Source organism: Taeniopygia guttata, chromosome 15 (assembly GCF_048771995.1).
Source record: "Taeniopygia guttata chromosome 15, bTaeGut7.mat, whole genome shotgun sequence".
NCBI classification, from domain to species: Eukaryota; Metazoa; Chordata; class Aves; order Passeriformes; family Estrildidae; genus Taeniopygia; species Taeniopygia guttata.
The window spans coordinates 10224235-10249422 of NC_133040.1; the positions used below are offsets into that span (position 1 = coordinate 10224235).

At 44.4% G+C, this 25188-nt stretch overlaps 1 protein-coding gene across 5 annotated transcripts in view; it reads left to right on the forward strand.

The window, feature by feature from the left end:
* The window catches only part of HECTD4 (HECT domain E3 ubiquitin protein ligase 4), a 65073-nt gene that overhangs the window by 27909 nt on the left and 11976 nt on the right, over positions 1-25188 (forward strand). For 3 of the 5 annotated variants that reach the window (XM_030285478.4, XM_030285479.4, XM_072936153.1), the window contains 42 exons: positions 673-871; positions 1741-1887; positions 2998-3102; positions 3771-3934; positions 4259-4492; positions 4626-4818; positions 4950-5054; positions 5138-5226; positions 5540-5715; positions 6383-6518; positions 6660-6801; positions 6895-7061; positions 7596-7742; positions 8022-8206; positions 8617-8770; positions 8990-9270; positions 9708-9897; positions 10720-10801; positions 11354-11556; positions 11739-11874; positions 12478-12660; positions 12897-13067; positions 13486-13655; positions 13987-14102; positions 14916-15019; positions 15243-15404; positions 15536-15684; positions 15914-15993; positions 16111-16274; positions 16717-16954; positions 17380-17516; positions 17690-17816; positions 18412-18549; positions 18658-18794; positions 18949-19109; positions 19278-19459; positions 19844-20049; positions 20379-20509; positions 20676-20881; positions 21708-21887; positions 22171-23477; positions 24949-25156. In XM_030285478.4, the coding sequence (XP_030141338.4) occupies positions 673-871; positions 1741-1887; positions 2998-3102; positions 3771-3934; positions 4259-4492; positions 4626-4818; positions 4950-5054; positions 5138-5226; positions 5540-5715; positions 6383-6518; positions 6660-6801; positions 6895-7061; positions 7596-7742; positions 8022-8206; positions 8617-8770; positions 8990-9270; positions 9708-9897; positions 10720-10801; positions 11354-11556; positions 11739-11874; positions 12478-12660; positions 12897-13067; positions 13486-13655; positions 13987-14102; positions 14916-15019; positions 15243-15404; positions 15536-15684; positions 15914-15993; positions 16111-16274; positions 16717-16954; positions 17380-17516; positions 17690-17816; positions 18412-18549; positions 18658-18794; positions 18949-19109; positions 19278-19459; positions 19844-20049; positions 20379-20509; positions 20676-20881; positions 21708-21887; positions 22171-23477; positions 24949-25156 (7892 nt within the window). The remainder of the gene's footprint in view (positions 1-672; positions 872-1740; positions 1888-2997; positions 3103-3770; positions 3935-4258; positions 4493-4625; positions 4819-4949; positions 5055-5137; positions 5227-5539; positions 5716-6382; positions 6519-6659; positions 6802-6894; positions 7062-7595; positions 7743-8021; positions 8207-8616; positions 8771-8989; positions 9271-9707; positions 9898-10719; positions 10802-11353; positions 11557-11738; positions 11875-12477; positions 12661-12896; positions 13068-13485; positions 13656-13986; positions 14103-14915; positions 15020-15242; positions 15405-15535; positions 15685-15913; positions 15994-16110; positions 16275-16716; positions 16955-17379; positions 17517-17689; positions 17817-18411; positions 18550-18657; positions 18795-18948; positions 19110-19277; positions 19460-19843; positions 20050-20378; positions 20510-20675; positions 20882-21707; positions 21888-22170; positions 23478-24948; positions 25157-25188) is intronic. The other 2 variants (XM_030285480.4, XM_030285481.4) reach the window with 1 other exon arrangement.

Sequence of the window (25188 nt, forward strand, 5' to 3'; positions counted from 1 at the left end):
TTTTAAAGGTGTGCTGGAATGATTTCTAAGGCTGTCTTAGTTTTATATAAGCTTTTGCAAAAGGCAGTTAGTTCCAAATTTTGTTGTGTATACAGAAGTAAACTATTAATAACTTCAGGTTGTTTACACAGAATATGGTTAGTTTTGTTTTTTTTACGCACCTCAAGCATTAGAAATTAAATCTCAATGTTCCTCTCACAATAAATTGTGCTAAGGAGGGCCATCAAGAGAAAATGTAAATTGCTCTGGCAGCATGAGATACAGAATTAAAACCATTGCAAAGCTATTAAATGGTTTAATTTACAGAGAAATAACATTTTTAGCTCCTGCATTTAAATGCTGTGTCTCAGCTCAAAGTTTTCCAGCTCCTGCTTAGGAACAGAAACAAACAGCTAAAATTAAATAAAAATGCTTATTTGCAGCATTTGAGAATTTAAAATACTAAAGAATTTGTGATAATGGGATTTTTATGTGAATAAGAGTATATGTAATGTATGAATAATGATGATAATATTTGTAATATATGAATTTCCTCAATACAGTCATGCCTAAAACCAAGATTCAGCTCCTTGTTTCTGTGTGTTAATACTGAGAGGTGATTTTTAAGTATTTTATTGAAAGACAGAAATCTCTGTGCTGATTTTTAGGCCCAATTTCTCACTCTATTTTCAGGATGCTGGAAGAGAAGGAAGAGCCAGGATTCCTGACTGGTTTGAAGATCCCTGCTCCCTGGGCTGCTGGGAAGACTGTGGAGACAGTGCATCCTGTCAGGGATAATTATAAATTTAAGGAAACTGTCCACATTCCAGGAGCCCGCTGTTTGTATCTTAGATTTGACAACAGATGCTCCTCCCAGTACGATTATGACAAGGTAAGCAAGGGCCAGCCCAGCACCTCTGCAATGAGGGAATTCCCTCAAAAAAAAGTGGGAGTTTTGCCATGGGACAAGTGTGGGAAGCTCCAGGGATTGGGGAGTTGAGGGGTGGTTTGGGTTGGTTTTTCCCTTCAGAAATTCTATCAGTTCTGTTTTTGTTAAAGATAATTTCAGGCTGGCTCAATTCCAGTCCAAGATTGACTTATCTCATTTTTACTCATGTTCAGTTTTCCTTTATTTCCCAAATTTTAATCCAGCTGCCTGCTTTGATCAGCACAGTTGGTTTAAACTGGGCAGAGCTGGAGAGGTTCCTTTTCCCCTGATGATAGAGCTTGTTTATCTGGGTTAATAGGAACAAATATTTTAATTTTAAGGGAACAACCAATAGCATTTATCCACTTTGTATTAGCTCCTTGTGCTGATTGCTGCTGTTTATTCTTTGGCATAGAGCAAGTCCTGATGCTCATAAATAACTAATGGGTGTATCTTTAATTGGTGACATTACTATTGAACTCCCCAAAAAACTCTGATCCCACCAAAGTCACTGACAAAACTTTGGCTTTGCTGGGAGCAGGATCAGCCCCTCACTGCTAGGGAAGGAGTTTGTTCTCTGCCTCAGGGCTGGCAGCCAGGATTGCTCCTGCTCTGCTCCCAGCCTTGCTGTGTGGGCAGGGACCAAGCCCCTTGAGTCCCTGTGTGCCTCAGTTTCCCCATCTGTAAAATGGGGATAATAATACTTAACCCTGCTGCCCTCACCGAGCCTGTGAGGATTGGTTCACGTGCATGGAGCGCTTCGAGAGTCGAAAGCGCGGTGGAAGTGCTAAGTATTATTATTATTATTAGGTTTTCTTGTTTTTCTCTTACAGTCTAACAGTGTATTTTATGTTTTGAAGTTGGTGATCTATGCTGGTCCTAGCACAAACAGTAGGAAGGTTGCTGAGTATGGAGGCAATACACTGGGATATGGCAGCCGTAGTGTCTTAGGAACGGGGTGGCCCAAGGACTTAGTGAAGGTACAGTATTCCCATCCACCTCTCTTTCCCATAGAAAATTCCCTTTGGAAACCATGCCCAGCCCATGTTACCCTCATAGCTATGCATTCCAAGCTTTTAAGTGTACAGTTATCCATGATGAGATCCCTGCTCAGTTAACTGTTGTGTCCTTGGGGGAGAACTTTAAACTCGGCTCTGTGTTCCGTGTGATGCTTCCCTTGGAGTTTGTTTTGTGTCTTCCTGGAATTCCTGATGGAGATGTTTGAGTCCTGCAGTCTCTAATGGCACTGCTCTTCTCCTACGTACACCCTCCTTGGAGAAGTTCTAGGCAGATTCTCCTAAAGTCAGTTTTTTGGATAATAACCCCCCAAATATATCAAGTAGCTAATGTAACAAAATCCAACCATTTCTGTTGGATTTTAAAATTTCATTGTTGCTTTTGGCAGTAAAGCTGAGAAGAATCTCTCAAACTTCTTGAAACCTCAGCATTTCAGTGCTTTGGCAGTGTGTCCCCTCACACTCTTTGCAGTATGATTTTATTTTTGTTTAATATATATTTGTGCTGCTACATTGTCCCACGCTAAAACTGGGCTTATTTATATAACAAAAACACATTGTAAAAAGAAATCAAGAGGTAATAAACTGGAAAGCAATTTCAGACAAGAACTCCATTGTTCACAATTAAGGGAATTTGGTTCATTTTTCACACATAGGTTTTGATGCTGTTCTTTTAGCAAGCTTCTTGATTAATGTGTTGTCATTTTTCTAATTGAAGAGCTTGTCTGTCTTCCTTCAGGAAAAGAATTGTTAATTATTGCCTGGTTTCTTGCAGACAAACAGTGAAAATCAAGGCTAAGTAACACACTGATAATTTCTGCTTTTGATTTTACAGCTATGGTGGTTCTTTTTGTTTTACTGTAGTCATCCAGCAGCAAAATTAAGTTTTCCACTAAAAGACACCTTTACAAAAATGAAAAAAAATTTAAATCAGAATATTTTGTTTGAGATAAAAACAACCCCCAGATAACTGTCTTTAAAAGTCATCACCACTTGTGTGAAAAAACTGTTTGTTTGCCTCAAACATTAAATCTATTTTCTTTCTTCCCCCCTTCCTGCCGTGGATGTGTGAAGGTGGAAGGAGACACGGTCACCTTCTCCTTTGAGATGCGGAGTGGGCGCGAGCACAACACTCCGGACAAAGCCATGTGGGGCTTTGCCTGCACTGTCCGAGCCCAGGTATTCCAGGGGGAGAATCCCGGGGAGAGCTTCAGCTTCCACTGCCTCCTGCCTGCCAAAACACATTCCAGACCCATGGAAATGTGCTTCCAGCTTGGCAGTTTGAGATGGAAACCAGCAGTGACTGTTTTGGGCAGTGAGATAAATTGGCAATGAAAGGAACCTGAGTTTGGGATGCGGAGATCCACGTGGATGGGCTGGCATTCATGGAGACAGTTTTTATCAAATATTGTCTTACCTATCTCCTGAGGCCATTTCAGCATCTCTTGCTGCTTGTGGGTCAGGATTTCTTTGTAGCAACCTGAAAATCAGAGAAGTCCTGAGGAAATAATTATTCCAGCCCATGAAGAGAGGGGAGGGATTCTGGGATCAAACACGGGGAATCTTGAATCTCACTACAAGCTGGGATGACTGAACCAAAAATAATTTCACCTGTTCCTTCTTGGTTCAGGAAAATAATGGTTAAATTCCTTACTACTTGTCTTGAGTTGTTCTTAAAAGTTGCTGTTAATTGTTAAGCATTTTTTGTGTAAGAGTTAAGACTGATATCGAGCTATATCTTACATTTAGAAGATTATATATAAAATCTCCTATCTTTTGGAAATCTCCAATTTGTTGGAAAGGACTTCCTGGTGGATTGCTTGAACTTCTCCCTGTTCCTGCTGCAGGAATCCTCAGAGGATGTATCAGGAGGTTTGCCATTCCTGGTTGACCTGGCCCTGGGCCTCTCTGTGCTGGCCTGTTCCATGCTGAGGATTTTGTACAATGGGCCAGAAATTACCAAAGATGAAGAAACATGTCAAGAGCTCTTAAGATCTAAACTTTTACAAAGGTAAAAAAAAAAAAAAAATCAATTTTAATCTGAATGGTTTTTTTCTGAGGGGAAGTGACTTCCTGTGTTCAAGTCTTGTGCTTTAAGGTGATGTTTGGATCATTTTTCCTGTAGCAGTTTTTGTTGCCTAAAACTGAGGGAATATTCTCCAAAACGTAGGGGGGTTTAGAGTAAAAGGAGGATTGAGTTATGCTTGGTACAAGCCACACTTCAAATATTGATATTTAATCTTTGAAATGTGTTTATTGAAGTGTCTTTCTCAATGAGGGGTGAAATAGAGAGGGAGAAAAAATCCTTTTAATTGGTTTTTACTCCTTTTTGCAGGTGCCAGTGGCAGGTGGAAGCCAATGGGGTCATATCTCCAGCCCTTACTCCAAGCCCTTCTCCATTGCCTCTCACCATAGAGGAGGACAGGGAATTCACATATCCCTCTGATGTGCTTGTGCCTCCTGTTGGACACTACTTTGACCTGCCCAGGATTAGGCTGCCCCCAGGAATCATGATCAAGCTCAGGGAAATTTCTGGACGTGCTCGGCCTCAATTTAGACCCAGTATAAAGTAAGGAGTCCTTGTTTCCCTCTGAGTTTTTAACCTTGTTTGTGAATGCAGCGTCTGATGATTTATGAATATGAATTGTCCAAGTTGGTCTCTTACTCCTGATTAATGAGTTTGGCTTTCCCTGGAACCCTAGGGAAGTGATCCAGCCAGAAGTCATGGAGGAGATGGTGGTTTCATGTGTGATTAAACATCTCAATTTGGTTGATGCTCTCCAGTCCCTGATAAATTTCCAATATCAGGAGGAACACGCTGAGGAATATGATTTACTTTGTAAAATAATGGGAGAGACCTTTAAGAAGCTGAATGCCATGGAGAGACAACTACAGGTAAAAAGAAAATTATTTAAAACAAAGAAGGGTTGTTTTAGGAGTAAAGATGCATTTTAGCACCACAGAAATATAAAATGTACTCAGATTTTTAATTCTAAAATCCCAAGTGTGATTTTTGTCTCTATCAGAGTGTAGCTGAGCTGGAGCAGAAGTGGCAGAACGAGGTGGATGATGCCATGCATGGGAAGCTGGAGAACAATGTCCCCTTTTTTTATGATTATCACTTCAACGAGGTGAGCCCTAGGGCTGCTGTGGTTGCTTGTGCCTCACTCTGCTTCCTCAAAATCTGCTCATCCTTCTCCTTCCCTTTGTTTAGAGCAAGATGAAGGAGCTGGAGCTTCTGTGTTCAATGAAGGAAGTTTCTTTTGATGGGAGTGATCTTGAGAACGTGGTCCTGGCATTAAGGTCAGTATTAGTGAAGTTTTAGGCCTCAAAGGAGGGGTAGCTTCAGGGGAATTCCATGGAGTTCCAAAAAAACCTGATGAAATTATTAGAAACTTCTGTGCTAAATATATTAATGTTACTACCTACAGCTCCTTGTATTTGCTACAGAATCGCTTGCTTATTTCTCCAATTTTTTTCTGCTTTCTCCTTTGTTGGCATAGAACAGTCTGAGGCCATAAGTTCTCTTTAGCTGACTTTTCCCTCAGTAACACTTCCTTTCTGAAAGCATTCAAACATTGACTTGGCTTCTTTTCCTTCTCTTTTTTAATCCTAGGGAGAAGTTTTTCCAAGAGGTGAATTCACTGATCCAGAAGACCTCTCATCCCTTAGCAAAGACAAAAACCTTGGTAAAGAGCTTGATGAACAGAGCAGAGCTGTTGTTGCATGTGACCATTGCAGCACAGTCTGGGATCACAAGGAGCATATCTGGGACCCCTGCAGAGACTCCAGGTACGTCGCTCATTAACAGCATTTTCTAAAGATACCTTTTATTTCTTATTTTTACCTCTTTTGCTTTAAATTAATCTATTTTTCCCCTAAATTAAATTATTCTGTTTTAATAAATAAAGTCAAGTCTTTGTTTTCTGATTGCCATGATGATGGTAAATAAAAATCTGAGTAATAATAGGTGGAATTTAAACTTAAGTCTCCTGATCTATTGAGGAAAAATACTTAACCAAATCAAAAGAAATCTGATTTGAAACAATACCTGAAAACAGGGAAATCTTCAGAGCTGGTTTTGTATTTTGTTTATAGTGAGATTTAATAATACCTGAACTATAACTTGCATACTCTCTTGTTTACATATTTCATATGAAAATATGAGTGACTTGCAGTTGTCCTTCTAAATTTCCCTTGAGTAATTCTTAACATGTGCTGATTATTTTTTAAAGCTACATTTGGAATTCAATCCTTCAATTCCAAATCTTTAACTCTCAATGGAATTGAAACCAGGAAAATTCTCAGATCTGAGTTGCACGTTCTTGCTTAGACTGTATTTTCCCCACCCTGTATTTCAGCTTCCACTGGGATATCCACCAGTGATTTTAGACCCAGTTTATAAATATTATCCTGCACCAGGAATGAGCTTTTATATTACTATTTTATAATACTTCAGCCTGTAAATCAGCCACTGAGACCAAGGTGATCTCCCACGCCGTGCGCCAGCCCGTGTTCCTGCGCAGCATGTCCGCCCCGTCCGACCTGGAGATGATTGGCAATGAGGACATCGAGTTTGCCCGAGCCAGCCAGAGGTACAGCAGGGTTTATTCCTTCCCTTCACACCTCTGTGCTGTCCCAGTGATCATCTTGATCAAATTTATCACTGCCAGCAGCATTTGTGGTGGTTGGATCAGCTTCCTGCTGCCAGCTGTAACATTCCGGTTCCCTCACAGGCGCCGGCACGTCACCAGCCACAGGAGCAGCTCCTTCACCCTGCTGCAGTCCCTGGCCATCGAGGACAGCAGGGACAAACCCACCTACAGTGTCCTGCTGGGACAACTCTTTGCCTTCATTGGGACAAACCCGGACCAAGCTGTACGTTGTTATTTTATTTCAAATTCCAACTTGCTCAAAACCAAGAGGTGCCTTGTTTGTGTCTTAACAAAAATCCCCTCCCAAACCTCGCAGGTGTCCAGCAGCAGCTTCCTGCTGGCTGCCCAGACCCGCTGGAGACGTGGGAACACCAGGAAACAGGCCCTGGTGCACATGAGGGAGCTGCTGACAGCCGCCGTGCGTGTCGGAGGCGTGACCCACCTGGTGGGCCCAGTCACCATGGTGCTCCAGGGAGGGCCAAGGTGGGTGCATTTCTCCAGAATTCAGTAGTTTGGGAATAAATTGCTTTGCACAACAGAAAGCCAGAAGTGAGTAGCTGTGAGGGCACAAGTTGGCAGGGCTAAGGTTGCAACAAACACTGACTCTTCTGGGGTGCAAAGGCAGAAACTTCTAAGAAATGTTTTTATTTATCAGTAGATGAACTTTCCTTTCATACTGGGCTGACATGTACCCAGATGTGTGTAGAGGGTATCCTTCTCTCTTGATTTAATTCTAAATTTATGTTAATTAGGTATTAGTGGTAGATTCAGCTGATACTGTCATCTACATGTAGTAATGTTTTGTATTTTGTTTGTAGTGAGATTTAATCATGACTGAGTTATAACTACCACGCTTTGTTGTTCACATGTTTCATATGAAAACATGCGTGACTTACAGTTTTCCTTCCAAGTCTCTCTTGAGTAATTCTTAACATGCACTGATTATTATTTTCTTAAAGCTACATTTGGAAGTTTGTGGGTTGAAGCCTTCCATTTCCAATCTCTAACCCCCAACAGGATTGAAGAGCTGACGTGTGGTGGGATGGTGGAGCAGGTGCAGGAGGCTTTTGGGGAGACGATGACGTCGGTGGTGTCCCTGTGTGCCCGGTACCCCATCGCCTGTGCCAACAGCATTGGCCTCTTGTGCACCATTCCCTACACAAGGTGAGGAAGAGCTTGGGGAAGGCAAGGGGGGCATCCACACCTGGTTTTAGTAGGCTCTACTTTAAGAAGTGTTACGTAGTTTAAATACATCCCCCTTACTCATCATGAGGAGCATCTGAGAACATCCGGTTAAATACCCTCACAATTCCATCTGGGGAGGACAAGGGAGAGGCAGAACCATCTTTTTGCCAATTGAACTAATTAATTACTGAGCTAACAGCATGTTCTGGATTCCCATTGTGATGGAGAAGTTATTTCCACTCTGAATTTCTCCTGCAGGAGTGAGGAGAAGTGTCTGGTGCGTAGTGGCCTGGTCCAGCTCATGGACCGTCTCTGCAGCCTGAGCAGCCAGACAGAGTCCAGCTCAAATGAAAAACAGACCAAGAAACAGAAGGTGGCCACCATGGCTTGGGCTGCCTTCCAGGTGCTGGCCAACCGCTGTGTGGAGTGGGAAAAGGAAGAAGGTAGGAGCACTGGAAATATCTTCTGCTCTCTGTGTTAGAACTGTCTTAGAAGAGGTGTAAATGTATTTCAAATAGGGCAGTCGTTCACCATGGCTTGGGACTCTGTGGACTCTTAAGAAGTGAATACAAAATTCAGTGGATTTTCCTCTTGTTTTTTAAGTCTGGCTTTTTTCCTGCCCATGGAAATAATTGCAGGTTTTGCCATTTGATTCTGTCTAAACGTAGTGGGAGAATCTGGAGATTCTGAGTGATCATTTGGCATTTCTCCTGTGGTAGAATTCACCCATAACACACTTAAACCCACAGACATGTGGCTGTTGGCTAATGGTGGATGTGTCAGGGGTTATTTTTGTGGTGTGTACATTGATTTTTGTTGATTACAGCTGTGCATTCTTCCATTCCTTCCAAAGGGGGTTCCACAGATGCCGTTCACTCCGGGCTGGCCAGGCAGGTCTCCAGCCTCCTCACCAACCACCTGGCCAGAGCCACCGAGTGCTGTGGCAACCAAGCTGCAGGGAATGATGCACTGCAGGATGTCCTCAGCCTTCTGAATGACCTCTCAAGGTAGCAGGCCTTTCCTCTGAAGTATTTTCTTGTCAAAGCCCATGTGGGATCTTTTGTGGATTTTTTTAAACCATTCTAAAACTGACCCTTAATCTTAGTGTTTAATCAGTGCTGTCAGGTTATGGAAGAATGTTTTGTCAGACACTGAAATTGCTTTTAATACATCTCGTAAATAATAAATGAACTTGGCTTTAATTTCAAGATTCTTTTCCCTTTCAGGAGTCACATAGGTAAAGCCATCCTGAGCCAGCCAGCCTGTGTGTCCAAACTTCTGTCCCTTCTCTTGGATCAGCGTCCTTCTCCAAAGCTGGTCCTTATAATCCTGCAGTTGTGTCGTGCTGCACTACCTCTCATGAGTGTTGAGGACTGTGGAAATGTGGAATTGCCTCCCTGGAGTTACTCAGTGCCCTCTCTGAACAGCGAGCAGGATGATCCCAGTGACCCGGCCTCCAAGATTGCCTCCCTGCTGCTGGCAAAGCTGGCAGATTATGTTGTGCCAGGTACCAGAAGCTGTTTGGTGTTGTGCCCGAGGGACTCCTGTTTCATGGAATCTTGAAATGAAAAGGACCTTAAAGCCCATCCAGTCCCACCCCTTTTCACACCTTCAGCTATTCCGGGTTGCTCCAAGCCCCGTCCAGCCTGGCCCTTGGGCACTTCCAGGGATCCAGGGGCAGCCACAGCTTCTCTGGGCACTCTGTGCCAGAAGCTTCTGTTTGACAGAGAGCTGAAGTGTTGGGAGGTATCTGATTTCTCACTGAGAGCAGGATATTCCTGTGGCTTTCCATCTGCCTCCTAATTTCCCAATTTCCCTGGCCTCAGACCAAAGTGGGTGTCTCAGTGATGTTTAAGACACATCCCAGATGTGTCAGCATTACTTCCAAGGGTAAGAAAATTCATGGTTGTGTTTCTTTCTTTTCTTTTTCCTTTCTGCTTCAAGGATGCCAGACAGTCCTTTCTCCAACTGCCTCTGAGCCAGATACTACCTTGGCAAAAGCCAGCCCTAAAAATTCCATAAAAGGTGATAAAGATCCTGGAGAAGAAAGCGAGGCAGTGGATGGCAAACTCTCTATTTTTATCCATAAAAGAGAAGATCAATCCTCACATGAAGTCCTTCAGCCTTTACTAAGGTAATCTCAGCTCGCTGGATTGGAATCAGAACCACTTTTGCCAATTCCCTTTATCTTCTCTTTTTTCCCAGTGCTGTGGCTGCAGAAAAATGCATCCTAGATATAAGAGTAAATGGGAAAACAAAGTGTCTGCCCAATGTGTTGTGTTTACTGGCAAAGCAATAAGATAATGCAAAGGAACATGGGAACATCTTCATCTGTCTGAAAACAATCTCATGAAAAATTAGCTACTTAGACTCAATGTTTCTGATGGAATATCATTTATCTTGTTTATGGTGCGACAGGCTGGGTAGGACTAACAAATAGAACTGTCAAGGCAAAATGGCTTTAAAAGCACTGCTTTAATAATGCATAAGCTGGACAATAATTTGCTATTAAACATTCTTTAGTATTCTCAGCACCCACCTGGATGCTGGGATCACTGAATGCCAGTGCTGTCACTTCCTGCATTTTGTGTTATTTGTTCCATTTTCCCCCACTCTGTGGGTTGATTTTTGAGCCCATACTCTAAAAATTACACTAAAAGGTACAAGTGAAAGGTGAACTCGGAGCCCTGGGCATTTGTGATCAATAAAAACCATTTCGTGAGGCTTCTTCCTGAGGGGGAAGGGTTAAATTGCTTTGAGTAACTGCATTCAGTAGGATTAAATTCCCTCTGTAAATGGGGTATGTCCTTAATTGCCTAATATTTCTCTTGCTGTTGAGCGTTCAGCTGCAAGGGTGGCTTCAAATAATTTCAATGTATGGAATTGGCCTGTGTAGCTCAGCTGTGTTTTCCAGCAGTCAGAACAAAGCTCCTGTGTTTTGTTTCCCCTCCAACAGTAGCTCAGAAGGTCGCCCATTCCGACTGGGAACTGGAGCCAACATGGAGAAGGTGGTGAAGATGGATCGGGACATGACAAAAGTAAGAGGAGAAGTAACTAAAGAATTGCTCAACATCCTAAAAATTGGTGGCCAGGCAGAATTCTTGGGTTTTACTGATGTTAAGATGCCTTTGTTAAATGTTGTTTTATTCATCATTTACCTCTGTAAATACAGATCAACTACAAGGGTAAATGATGAAAAAGAATTTCAGCTGATGCTTCTTGCAGCCATTGTAGGTCAGGTTTAAGCCCCTTTGATATTCTTTCCTCAAGTGTTAAATGCACATTGATAATGCCACACACTTGAATTAAAATTTAATGTCTATTTCCAGACATGTTCTTGAGTGTTTGCACCAGAAATACTCATTGATGGCTTTTTGATCAGAGAAATTGAAGTGGTAATTTAAGAATGGGATGTTAAAGGCAGTGAATTTATCCCTAATCTCTCTGAAGATGATAAAAAGCAAGAAGCAAAATTTGTCTATGACTAACACACACCCAGGAGGGGGTTTTGCTGTGTTCTCAGCACTTCTACATGAACAGAGTGACCAAACAGATCTGACATTTGCTTTCCACGGCAATTTCCTTTGCAGAGTGGCTGCTGTGAAGTCATTACAGAAGAAGCTGCTGCAGCTCTTAGAAAGGCAACAAAGTGGGCACAATCTGGGCTGATAGTGAGTGTGGGGCCACCCATAGAGACTGTCAATCCAGAGAGCACCAGTGGCTTGTCCACTGGGGACAAAAAGAAGACTGCACAAACTTCTATTTGCAGGGAGAGGAATTCAGAGCTTGCCAGGTAAATCCCTTAGTCTGCATTCTGCTTTTCTCCCTACCAATACTTGTAGTGCTCCCAAAGATAATCTGGCTGTTCATAAACTTCCTATTTCTTTTTTTCTATATATCTTGTTGACAACTGAAGCTTCTTTTCATTCCGTGGTTTTGAACTGAATGGTCAAATTGCCTTTGTCTCCTGCCCAGGACGGATCCGGTGAGGCCGTTCATCAGCGGGCACGTTGCAAACAGCATGGCAGCAGAGGTGATTGCCCTGCTGCACAGCCTGCTCATGGCCCCAGAGTCCAATGCAGCCCAGATCTGGACAACAACTGCTGAAAAAGTGAGCAAACACTACCATGAGTGGCACATTCCTCACTGGGGGTTGAGTAGTTCAAGAATCTGATGATTAGCAAGGCCTGAGCTGCTCCTTTCTGATTTACACACCAGGGTGTGGAGCTGGACAGACCCGACCCTTTCTCAACTGTCTCAGGATGGGACAAATGCTCAAAATTTACCCATCATTAGATAATGTGCTGTCTGATTCTTTTCAGGCATTAACAATGCTGTTTGTTGGGGAGTTCCCTTGCCTGTGGCAGGTTATTCTGCCTTGGCTGTGGCTTCTGAGGGTACAAAGTGTTGGCTAGAACAAAACACGTTGGTTTTATGTTCCTCTGAATCCTGCAGCACCTAATCTATTCCTTAGGTGAAATCCTCAGCAAAAACTTTTGCCAAGATTGTATTTTATCCTAAAAGTTACCAGGGAATGGTCATGGCTTTGATGGTGCTCACACTTCAGAGAACTTGGAATATTCTGAGTTACATAATTCTCTTCAAGAACAAAAATTATTCTTCTGAGACTGTGTGGGCTGGAGGCTTGGGGCATTGGTTTTTGTTGGAATTATTCTTTGAAGTTGTTCCCTGGTATTTTTGCTTCTGTATTCAGGTTCTGTCTCGGGCTCTGATGTACATCCCACAGCTTGGGAAATATGCAGAGAGCATTTTGGAGAATGGGAGTAGCAGTGGAAGGAAACTGGCTAAACTTCAAAGGATTGCTCGGCAGGCAGTGGCTGCCCTGTGTGCTCTGGGTGGCTTTAAGGAGACAATTAAAATAGGTTCTGAAGTTCAGGTAATTCATCACTGTTCATATTTGATATCTTGGATGAGAATTGTGAATTGCTGCTCTCCTGAGGTTTTCCCTGCACTGGGATCCTTGGCAGCAGGATGTGCTTGTGGAACAGCAGCTTGTGGAGCTTGTTTCCTAAAGCACCGCCCTGTGCTTGTGTGTGCAGTTGGTGTGTGATGTCAGACACTGATTCCTGGTTGTAACACCTTCAATCTCATGCAGATCTTCTTTGGTTGTAGGTTTTAGGCAAAGGAATAGCAGGAAGCATTGGAGTTGTGGCATCTATTAATGAGCAAGAAGGTATAGCCACGGTCAAATTCCCACCCACCACTATAGACACTAGAAAGACCTCCCAGGCATCAGACACTTTAACTATTCCATTATCTAGGCTCTGTGTTCCAAGATCTGAGGTATGGGAGTTTTAAACATCCAATATTCCGTATAATCTCGATTCTTGCTTTATTTCTGTCACAGCATACTGACTGCTAATCTACAGCACGTAAAAAAAAGTGTTTCATCTTTGCTTATAAATGATTTGTAATGTTTGCCTTATTTTTAAAGCATATATTAACAATATGTTTGAGTTCTCATTCAAGTAACATAATATTCATCTTTTGTGCTTAAAGATATCCTGTTGCATACTGGGTGGGAGGTTTTTATGTTTAATTTCTGGCTTGGTTTGGGGTTTGTTTATTTTTCTTTTTTTGGTGTTTGGTGCTGATTTTGTGATAGTAAAATATAAGAATTAACTCCAGGTAATAAAACACCCTCATTTCTTAGAGACTAACTACTTGAATTTAACTTTTTACCGTGCCCCCCCACCATCAGGCATTGCCTCTTCATAAACTGTCCATTACTGAGAAGGTAGTACAGGCAGTCCAGTCCATGTTGCTCCCTCAGGAGGGAAGTCTCTCTATTCACACCTCACTTCCTGCAACAGGAGATGGCTCAACCCCAGTAATGGCAGTGGTCCGGCTCCTTGCTGAAATAAGAACCAGGTGAGTCCTGGCTTTGTGCACAAACATCCCAGGGAATTGCATGAGTTCTTGTGCCCTTCCTCTGGGGGTGTGCAGCAAGGGACTGCACAAATTCCTCTTTGCTCACTTTTAGTGTCTGGGTGTTGTTCATGAGTGCCCCTGCAACACACTGAGCAAATGCTTCAATAAATCTATTTAAGAATCAGGGAAAAGCTGCCTTTGGGGGGAGGGAGTCCAGCTAAAACCAGGGTTAAGATCACCCTTAAACCACCCTTGAATTCACTGCTGTAATACCAGCTTTGAATTCAGCACACACTTTTTAACCCTTTAAATGTATTGTTTTTCTGTTCAGAGCATGCCTGGTGATGGCTCAGCTGTTAGAAGACAGCTCATTCTGTGAAGAATTCATTCAACAGTGCCCAGCTGCTGTAGAAGTTCTGAATTTGGTGGCCCAGGAGTGCAGCCCTGGTATGTAGCCAACACCTTCTTGGCATATTCAGGTCAGAAACAGACCAGATTTTAAAATAATTTCAGTGTTTTCTCCTCCAGCTACTCAGAGTTTAGGAACTGGCACAGGACAGAGTGTCTTGTCACAGCTGCAGAACTGCTTATGGAAGAGCAGCAAATAATCAGCCTGAATCATTAAACATTAGGCATTAATTTAGGCCAGAACAGGATTATTCTGTATATGAAAGAAGTCCTGGTTTCCTTCTGCACTCTCCAGTTCCCTTGCTTCCAGCATATCTTACTCTGTGTTCCTTGACGTTATAATTTGTTTTCTTTTGATGACCTTTTTGCTGGTTTTTGCAATGCTTTGTTATATTCCTGATCCTTGAGTGCTCCTTTAATGATAAGCACTGGACCCAGCAGAAATCTTAGTTCAGGGACAAGTTTCTAGGAACATGCCAGAGAAAAATGCCTGAAGTGAAGGGTAGGAGCCTTCACTTCAGGGATTTAGGTGTCAAAGGGCAAGGACTGATTTTTTTGACAGTAGACATAAATTTTTTTTGCTTTCCTGCATTTGCTGGGCCATAAACTTGCTCACTAAAATGAACTTTACATCTTAATTAACATAACAGTGTATTTGCAAACCAGATATAAATTAAACATGAGAAAATATTTGCATGTGTTACATTTACCCTTAATTCTGTTGTTTAGGTGAGCGAGACTCATCAAACCTCATCAAAGTGCAAACATAATATTTATTTCTATATTAAGATTACACTGTTGGACTCGAGGAAGCAGCTGGAGGCTGATGCCTGGTGTGGGTTGTTGTTGCAGGGGAGAGGCTGGTGGTTGTGGAGATGCAGTGTGAGAGGTTGCGGATGTTGTACCGGGACTGTGCTCGGCCCCCTCCTCCTCCCCTGCAAGCAGACAGGAGACAGGTGAGCACAGGGACAGTGCTGAGCCCCCTGCCCTGGGAGAACCCCCTGCTGCTGCCCAAACTGAGGACATTCTTCTTGAAAAATCTCATTTAATGTGAATTTCTGTATTGGGATATGATCTGTTGGAGTTGTATTAAATGTGCCCCTCACAAACTGTGTGGTTGTATTTTAGTGGGTGACTTGAATTGTGGTTATAGAATAAACTGCTCTGTTGTGTCTGCAGCCCAAAGAAATCACGTGGAGCCCATCCAGGGTGTTCCCCCCAGTAAGAGCCTGCATGTTCTCCTCACACCTCACTGCTGTGACCTTCCTGGCTGATCCCAGTGCAGGTGGGGGCCTTCCTCGGGGCACCTTTATCTATGCCACCTCCCCAGTGCCAGTACAGGTGAGACCTCACAGCTTTCCAGCACTTTGTCATTGAATATCCAACAGGGCATGAAAAGGAAAAGCAAGAAAATTGCTTCTTTAAACTGTTTTGTAAATAACTTTTTAAAACGTGTTATTTTTTTTTTCTAGGCACCATCATTCTACTGGGAAATTGAAGTGGTTTCCTATGGAGACACAGATGATGACACTGGGCCAATAGTTTCCTTTGGATTTGCCACAGAGGCTGAAAAACGGGATGGGGCTTGGACAAACCCAGTGGGCACCTGCCTCTTTCACAAGTAGGTTGGAGATGCACATCAAAAACCATGTTCAGTGCATTTGTCAGCAGATTGGAGTGGGGGCTGTAGTGGGCAGTACATACTTTCAAATTGAATGCTAAAATGATGGACTGGAATGGCTTTGCAAAATCTGGAGGGTTGAGCTGCCTTTTGAGTATCACAGCTTTGGTGGATGGTGGTCCTGCTCTGGCTCAGTGCTCTGTCTCACTGTGTCCTTGTTGTCCCTCAGCAATGGGCGAGCAGTGCACTACAATGGCTCCAGCCTGCTGCAGTGGAAGAGTGTCAGACTGGATGTGACTCTTTCCCCTGGTATGTGAAAACATGGCTAAAATCCTTATATGCTCCATCAGAAAATCCTCTAAATGTCAGGGAAATGTGGGATGAAAAAACTGATTAAATACTTTTTATGACTGTGTTTTTCTCCAGGTGATGTAGCAGGAATTGGATGGGAAAGAACAGAAGGAACTCCCCCTCCACCAGGACAGCCAGCAAAGGGCAGAGTTTATTTTACATATTGTGGGCAGAGACTTGTGCCCTACCTAGAGGATGTGTCTGGTGGAATGTGGCCAGTTGTCCACATTCAGAAAAAGGCAAGTTTGTAACAGAAATACGTCACTTAATATACTTTCAGAAATATTAAAAAATATTATATAAAATATTGAACCTGCTCTGTAGAAAAGCAAATTGATAGCTTTTACTTTTCTTGGGTAGGTTGAGGTATTCATTAGCCCTCCCAGGTGCATGGGTTGTGTCATTATTTTGGTTTTCCCTGCCCATTAGCACAAGCCTGGCAGGATGCCTTGTGCCATGCCAGGAGCTCCTCTTTTAGCATTCCTGGCCAGCAGTGGCCTTGCTTCAAAGCACCCAGCTTGAAGCTGGCAAACAGGCAAGTTCAAAGTGCCTTTAGCAGCTTGAAGCTTTCCCAGAGTGCCAGCTGGGGATGCTGGTGGCAGGGAGGTGTGATCAGCTCCTGCCTGGGGCAGAGTGAGGGCTCAGAGCAGGATCTGAGAGCTTCCCTGCATCCTTTTGCAGAACACCAAGGTGCGGGCGAACTTCGGCTCGCGGCCGTTCGCCTACGCCGAGGGCCAGGCTCACCGCAACGCCGCCGACCTGTGCCTGGACCTGGCCGAGGAGATCAGTGCCAACTTCGAGGCCTTGCCCTTTGCCATGGCCTCTGACAGCGACAACGACGCTGGCACCAGCATCGCCTCCGACCCTGGCACCCACGGGCCCCCCTGCAGGATCGCCGCCGTCGCCACGGCTCAGCAACGTAAAGTGGCATTCACTCCTTTCCAAGCCCTCCCGGCAGAAATGCCAAGCAAGGAAATAGGGTTTAAGCCCAGCCTGGCTGCAGTCCTTAGGCCTTAGGTAGTGCTTGTTTAGGTGGGGCAGTACCACAAGTCATGGCCGTGTTTATCTGATTTTAGACAAGGCGATTAAAACCATCTTCTTTGGTCTTCCTCTCTGCGAATACGCAAATTATTTGTAATTAATGCAGTTTCAGTGAGAAATTATCTCATTAGGGCTTGGTATACAATAGGATGTCACGGTGGATTGGATCAACCAATTGGTTATGCTGTGTCAAAAGGAATTGCATTCCCACCCCCTGATTGGAGAGCATGGAATGCTGTATATCTCCAATTTCATGGGATGTCTTTGCATGCATTATCATCTCATTATTTCTGTGTCTTGCAGAGTATGACAGTGACACATCCTGCCACTATAAAATGGAGCTGAGCTATGAGAACTTCATCACCTCAGGCCCTGATCCACACCCCCCTCCTATTGCAGATGATGAAAGTGATGATGATGATGACGATGATATTCCCAGGGTGAGGAATGTGGCAAACTCCTCTGCCTCCTCTAACTTATAGCCTAAAATCTGATTTTGTCATTTAGATTTTGAAATTCAGCCATGCAAGAGTTCCTCCTGCTTCCCTAATAAAAATATAACTGCTGATAACTTATCACTTCTTGGTGTTCTAAAACACTTCTGTCTTTGTAGGAGGATCACTATGCCCTCTTGGTCAAAGCCTGGGAAACCAAAGTTTTCCCTACAATTAGAAGAAGATTCCGTAATGAGGCTGAAAGGAAGTCTGGGCTGGATCAGATTAAAGGAGCTTTACAGTTAGGTATGCATTTATTTCCATGCATGTTGTTTTCTGTGATGTGCAGGAAGTCTGAGAGAACACCTGTGTTTCTTTCATAATTTACTGTATTCAGGGCTGAAAAACTTAAAAAAAAAATTTACTTGCTCTTTCCCTCCAGTGCTTAGAATTTGGTTTGTGCTCATGCTTTTTCTTCAACACTTTTACTGTGTTTGACTATTTAATAGAGAAAATTATTTCAGAAATAGTGACAGAATTCTTTGTGATGTGGATACGGAAATATTCTGGAATAATAGTGTGGGAAGAAACTATATATTTGCATTTTCTGTCTGTAACGATCAAGGCAAAACTTTTTGGGTTTAAGTAATAATGAGGGGAGATTTGGGAGTTTTGTAGAATTCAGGTCTGGCAGGACAATGTGTTTATGGGAAAGTCACATCTGAGCCCTGGTGAGAAGCTCATGAAAAGCTTTCTCAGGAAAACTCAAATTTCCAAATTTTAGCTTGACTGAGAGCGTATTTAAGTAATTGGAAAACTCACCTGCTTGGGATCTTAGTGAGGATAAGAACTTATTTCAAGTGGCTGATGGAAATAACTTGCACTCCCTCCTGTCTTTCAGGAATGGTTGATATAGCAAGGCAAACTGTGGAATTCCTGTACGAGGAAAACGGAGGCATCCCGAGGGATCTCTACCTTCCCACCATCGAGGATATCAAAGATGAAGCAAACAAATTCACAATTGATAAAGTACGGAAAGGTAAGGGCTGCACATTGGATCCTGAGGGGTAAAAGAAAAGCATGGGGGTTTTGGCATCTAATTGTCACCTGAGGAAAACACCTTCAAAGTGGTGTCCCTTTCTGCCAGGTCTCACCGTGGTGACTCGCTCTCCTGACAGCAACAACGTCACCAGCAGTGCTGTAGGAACAGCTCTACCCAAATTTGCCATTCGGGGCATGCTGAAGACATTTGGTCTTCATGGGGTTGTCCTGGATGTGGACTCGGTGAGTAAAGATACCCTGGGAGGACTTCTAATGATCAGCATGACACAGCTGGGAGCAAAAACTGCTTATGATGCAGGACTAGGGCTCTCTTGGAAGGAAAAACGTGGTTATAGTTATTATTGTGTTACTGACACTGCTGGGTTTGGTGTTGCAGGTGAATGAACTGGTCCAAGTGGAGACCTATCTGCGGAGTGAGGGGGTCCTGGTGAGGTACTGGTATCCCATTGACATGTTGGAAAGGCCACCTGCAGGGTACAGGAGGACTGCAACCAACGGATTGGTCACCCTGGATAACACCAACATCCAAATTCACAGGTAAAAACAGAGATGTAGTTACAAGGCACTTTATTACCTGAAGAGCATTTCTTGTGGTACAGTTACCTGCTACAGCTTTGTTCTAAGCAGTATAAACTTCTGAAATCTTATTGTCATGATTGGATTTAATATTAAGGAATTAATAGAATTAATGTTTGTGTTCCCTAGGGAGCTGTTGAGGAGTGAAGCTGCCCTGGCCAAGCTCTACTGTCGCATGGCTCTGCTCAATATTTTTGCTCCCAAATCTCCCCACATGTTCACTCGGCTGTTCCACATTCCTGCCATCCGGGATATCACTCTGGAGCACCTGCAGCTGCTCTCCAACCAGCTTCTTGCACCACCTCTTCCTGGTAAACACTTGGTTTTGTCACAGCTGTTCTTTGGTACAGTATTTTTCTGGGGGTAAAAAAAAAAAAAAGGGTTTGGTATTTCTTTATTAGCTGGTTAATAATGATGGTATTTAAGAACGAGCCAGGGTAACCCCACAGCTCCGTGTTTGCCCTCACCAGAGGCTGGGCTGAGGCTGGTGAGGGGCACAGCTGGCATGGAGAGGCCATCCCAGCCACGAGGCTGGGCCTGGGTGGGTCCTTTATCCTGCTGACTTTTAGGCAAGGAGTTTTCCACTTGAACACAGAGGTTGGGAATCTTCCAGGTGTTTTACAGTTTTTGTTTCCCAGGCTACGTAAACGTTTGGAGTGATCTCCAAATCTGTGCTGTTTCCCTTGTTATTCCAGATGGAACCATCAGCTCAAGCTCCATTCTCCTGGCCCAGTCCCTGCAGCACTGCATCCATTCCCAGACCTGTGCTGCCACAGACCTCTTCTACCAGGGCAATTCCCAGGCCATCAGGGAGTGGCTCACTGTGGCCATCACTCGGACACTGCATCAGGGAGAGGAGAGTCTGTTGGACCTCACCAAACAGATCTGCTCCTTTCTGCAGGTAAAATACTCACTCATGTTTCATGAGAGTGTTTGGTTCCCTTCTCAGGAGCCCTTGTTCTCTGTGTGGTTGAAATTTCCATGATGCTGTCCCTCACAGGGAATTGTTTATTGTTTCTCTGGATGGGTTCTGTTATCCTGATTGTAGTGGGCACACTGAAAACAGAAGCAATAGCAATGCTCTGGATTGAATTAAAATGAAGTGGCCTCCCACTGTGTTGTAATTTGCAATTAATTAAATACATTGGCTATAGAGCACTCTATAAATAAAAAAGAGGGAGGAGGTTTGCTGCTGTTTGAGATCTCTCATGATGAATTGTCCTGTTGCAGGCAGCACCAGAACAATTTCCTGCCGAAGAATTCCCAATTTCTGAATCCAAGGTCAACATGGATGTAAATTTTCCTGGGGCTGCCTTTGTGATTGTGTCCTGCAAGGAAAGTCAGTCTGGGTTCCGAAAAGAGTGAGTCATGGAGAGAGGGGCAAAGCTGGGTCTGAGCCTGGCCACCCTGGGGATGGAGTTATTTATTTGTTTTCAGTTTTCTCTTCTCCGAGACTTACTCTGAGTGGTGGCTGGGATATTTTCCAGCTGGTTTGAGGCTAACCAAGCTGTGCTGCTGTTTCCCCAGCTCGTCCCTGTACAAGGCCCCCTGGGCTCGGGTGCTGGTCTATGGGCTGGGGCACAAGGTGAAGAGGAACGGGCAGCTGAACCTGATCGAGGCCGTGTGCTACCCCCGCGACGCCTCCCCCACCAACACCGGGCTCACGCCGCCGCCCACCACCAACCAGTACCCAGCTGTGATCACCCCCACGGACAGGGTGCACATCAAACTGGGTGAGCACAGCCACAGCACGAGGGAGAAGCCTCCACTGTGCTCTCAGGGCTGAGAGCAGTTTCATTATGGCTTCTGCAGTACCTTCCTGTGTGGTCACCAGTCCTAGCAGCAGATAGGACAGGATTTTTGTACAAGGAATTCATTCTTAAACAAAAAAGCCTGGTTTTATAGATATTGGCAGCCATCTGATTCTCATTTTTATATTCCAGGAGTTCGCCCAGCAGTGTTTGTATTTGAAATATTTTATTCAGAATACTAATTTCTGCAGTGTTGGTGTTTGAGGAGCTGTTTCAGATGGAGAATATTTTTTATTGCTTTTTTAGGTTTTTGTAGGACCCTCTTATCCATAGAGTCATGCAGTGTAGCAATACTTAGGTCACTCCAGCAAGAAGAATCATTAATGTTCTTCTTACTCTTGCCCAGAGAGAGGGACAGTGGGATTTAGATCAGTGAAGGTGACTGAGTGCAGTGAGTTCTTAAAAATTCCCCTTGGAGATCCTAAAGTTCTTCTGCTGATGTTTTTTTCAGTACCCATCAGACAGAAATAAATTATTTTGGGGGAAGTTCTGTTTGTATATTTAGATATGTTCAAGCTTAAGATTATTCACATAAAGAAACAAAATAAAATGTTCTCTGTTCATTTATAATTATAGATTACATTAACTTATCAATATAGAGAAATGTTCCTATTTGTTTATTACAAAGTGCTGCAGAGAAAATTCTCACTTAAGAGAAGTTTAGCCTTGGAAAAATCCCAAATGTTGCTGTTTTTATTTTATCAATGCTCAGAATCATGATAAGGATTTTCTTGGACTTTTTGCTTAGGAGTGTCTCCTCCTCCTGGAGCTGTACTGGTCTTGCATTCCCTCCCCTTGGAATTCCCCTTGGCAATGGCATTCACAGAACAGCTCTTAACCTGGAAATTGGAAGACGGGGATGGAAAATCTGAAGATGAACTGGATACAATTCCTGCCTCAGTTCTCTTGCAAGTAGTGGAATTTTTAGGTGAGAATGGAGTAATGAGTAATGAGCACTGATAATGTGCTGGCTCAGGTGGAGAGTTTAGGAAACAAAAACTACAGTTGAAATTTTCTGACCTTTTCCACTATAATGAAATTTTCTTCAACCTCCAGAGATCTTCTGTTGATTTGCAGTTCTTGGAATAACCTTCCTGTCTTTCTTACTGCTGCCATGACATTGAAATGAGCTTTTCTGGTGTTTTTTTAAATTTTACTTTCTGCTAAAAGTGAAACACTGCTGACTGCCATGTCTTGCCTTCTTCACACAGGCAACTTCCTCTGGACAACTGACATGGCAGCGTGTGTGAAGGAATTGATCTTTCACCTCTTGGCCGAGCTGCTTCGCAAAATCCACAATCTGGAGCAGAAGAAGAATCCAGCAGGATTGTCCTCATCCATCGCCCTGCAGCTCAACCCCTGCCTGGCCATGCTCATGGCCCTGCAGTCAGAGCTGCACAAGCTCTACGATGAGGAAACCCAGAACTGGGTGTCTGGGAATGCCTGTGGTGGCTCTGGGGTTGGAGCTGCCGACCAGGGGAGATTCTCCACGTACTTCCATGCCCTGATGGAAGTGTGCCTGGCTGTGGCAGAAGTCACCTTGCCTATCAACATGAGCGTGACGGCCAATGTGATCTCATCCACCAGTGCCCCAAATCTTAGTGACTCCTCCTCCTCGTCCTCATCTTCCCCAGGGCAGACACCACAGAGCCCCAGCTTGCTGTCCAAGAGGAAAAAAGTCAAAATGAAGCGGGAAAAAACCTCAGCTTCGGGGAAAAGGGCTTCATCCAGGGCGGCCGATACGGACGCGGCGCTCCTCAGCATCGGGGGCAGCAAGCCTGAGGACATGCTGTGGTTCCACAGAGCTCTGACCCTGCTGATAATCCTCAGGCACCTGACAAAGAAGGACCCCCAGGGGCTGGGTGTGACCAACGATGCTGTGGCAGACGCCTGCCAGGCCCTGGTGGGACCCACGGCCCACAGCCGCCTGCTCGTCATCTCCGGCATCCCCACGCACCTGGAGGAGGGCACGGTCAGGAACGCCATCCGGAAGGCCTGCAACGCCCACGGCGGCGTCTTCAAGGATGAGATCTACATCCCTTTGCAGGAAGAGGATCCCAAAAAAACCAAGGACAAAGCAGAAGGAGGCGAGTGCAGGACGGAGCTGGAAAAGCCGACGGTTTCCAGCAGCGCCGACAGTTTGGACATCAGCAGCTCCAGCAGCGTCACCCCGGCCATGAGCGTCAGCGCCTCGGCATCCACCAGCCAGGCTTCCCTCTGCAGCTCCCAGGGAATATCCCGCACCGTCAGCGACATCTCCGTGGACCAGTTCCAGGCAGGGCTGGAGCTGCCCATCCCGCCCGGATTGCTGGAGCAGCCGCACGTGGTGTCCAGCCAGGAGAGTTTGGATCTTTCCCACTGCAGCACCGGGAGCCTGGGCAGCCTGGGCAGCCTCGGGGAGCCCCTGGACAACGTGGAGACGGCGTCGGTGTCGGACGTGGGCTCCATGTACACGGTGACATCTCTGGACAATCAGCCGCTGCTGGCACGGCCCATCAAGGGCTTCGCTGTGGTGGAGGTAACGGAGAGGGATGGGATCTCTGCAGCCAGGGCTTTGGGGAGAATGGGATCTCGCTCTAGGAGCTGTTTTTTTCCATGGTATGTCTAAGAGCATAGGAAACTGGGAGTTCTCAGCTTGGACAGGATGCCTGAGGGGCACAGAATTCCCTTGTCCACCTTCATAGACTTGGGAGCAATTCCTGTCTCTCAAAGGACAGAGGGGACCCAGTAGTGGAGTGATCCAGCAGCAAGTGGAGAACAGAAGAAAGTAGGGAAGAGCTCTTGTGTGTTCCAGCTTGTAGAGATCATTTTCACAGAGTGCTGCTGAAGCCAAGACTATAAATGAATTCTTAAGGGAGTAAATTCCTGGAGGATTGGTAGCTGTGGAGCACAGCAGCCAGTGCAACTTCCAGCTGAGGAAATATTTAAACTGCTTTGCAGAGGCTGGGAGAACATGTCAGGGGAAATATCAATTAATTTCCTCTTTCATGTGCCTTTCTCTAAGATTTGTTCTGGCCACCACCGAGATGAATTTAGAGGTTGGGGCCCTTTCGGTTTGACCCACAAGACAATTATTTAATGTTTAATCAGTACATTTCCACCTATTTTGAACCACCTTTGGATTTCTCTATGAAGCTACTTTAGGAGAGATGATAGATTTTGTTGCTGTCTGGTTCCAGATTAATTTTTAAAAGCGTTATGGGTGGTTGCCATCGGTGCTGGGTCACTCCAGGTGTTCAGCTCTGCTCAAGAACTTTCCTCTCTGCTGCTTCCACAGATTGCCTGCTGCAGATTTATCAGGGCCTTCCAAAAGCACAGCCATTCCTGATAGACTGGGAATGGAGAGAGATGTTTTTGTATAGTCTGGGATTGTATCAGTTCCTTTTTTAGAAGAAAATCAGCTTACTCAGATAAAAACTCTGCAAGTTGCTGTTCTTGAGCTGTTAATTGACATGAAGACATCATTGAAATAAAGCATTAAGTGTGGAGAGAAAGCTGCCAGAGTGTTCACATGGAAACTATTCCAAGTCTGGAGCTCTGGTAGTGGTTATTCTGGGAATCAGAGGAAGTTGCTGTTCCCCTTCCCAATCTGTGTAGCTGAGGCTTCAAGGCCTGTGCTACTTAAGATTTTTCAGAGTGGAGAATTGAGGCAGGGACAGCAGAGTTACAGATAATGCCAGCTTACCTGGCTGCCACCTTCAGCTCCTTCCCTGCTGTTCCCAAGGGCTGTCTCCAGCCTGAGAAATGGGATAGCTGGGTCAGAGCTGTGCCTGGTTAACTCCCAGCATGAGGATCTCAGTGTTCTCAGAAAGGATCTTTTCTAGGCTGAACCTGAATTTTGCCATCAAGTTACTGATGCAGCAGAGAAGAGAAGCAAGAATGATTATCAGAATGGGGAGGGGAAAAAAAGTTTAAACCCCAAATTCCTATGAATGGAAGTGAATTTGTTTTCTCAGAATTGCTAAGAACTAATTTCATTATTTGTACAGATAAGGTCAAGAGCTAAAATAGAGAAAATCCGAGCCAGCCTCTTCAACAGCAGTGACCTCATTGGCTTGTCCAGCCTGGATGGGGAGGATGAGCTCATGGAGATGTCAACTGAAGAGATTTTAACTGTTTCCACTGTAAATCAGAGTTTGTTTGACACCCAGGGAAGCCCAGCGCTAGAAGATTATTTCAATGATAAGTCAATAAAAGGTAGGTGGTTTGATATTGGCAAATCCCTCCTG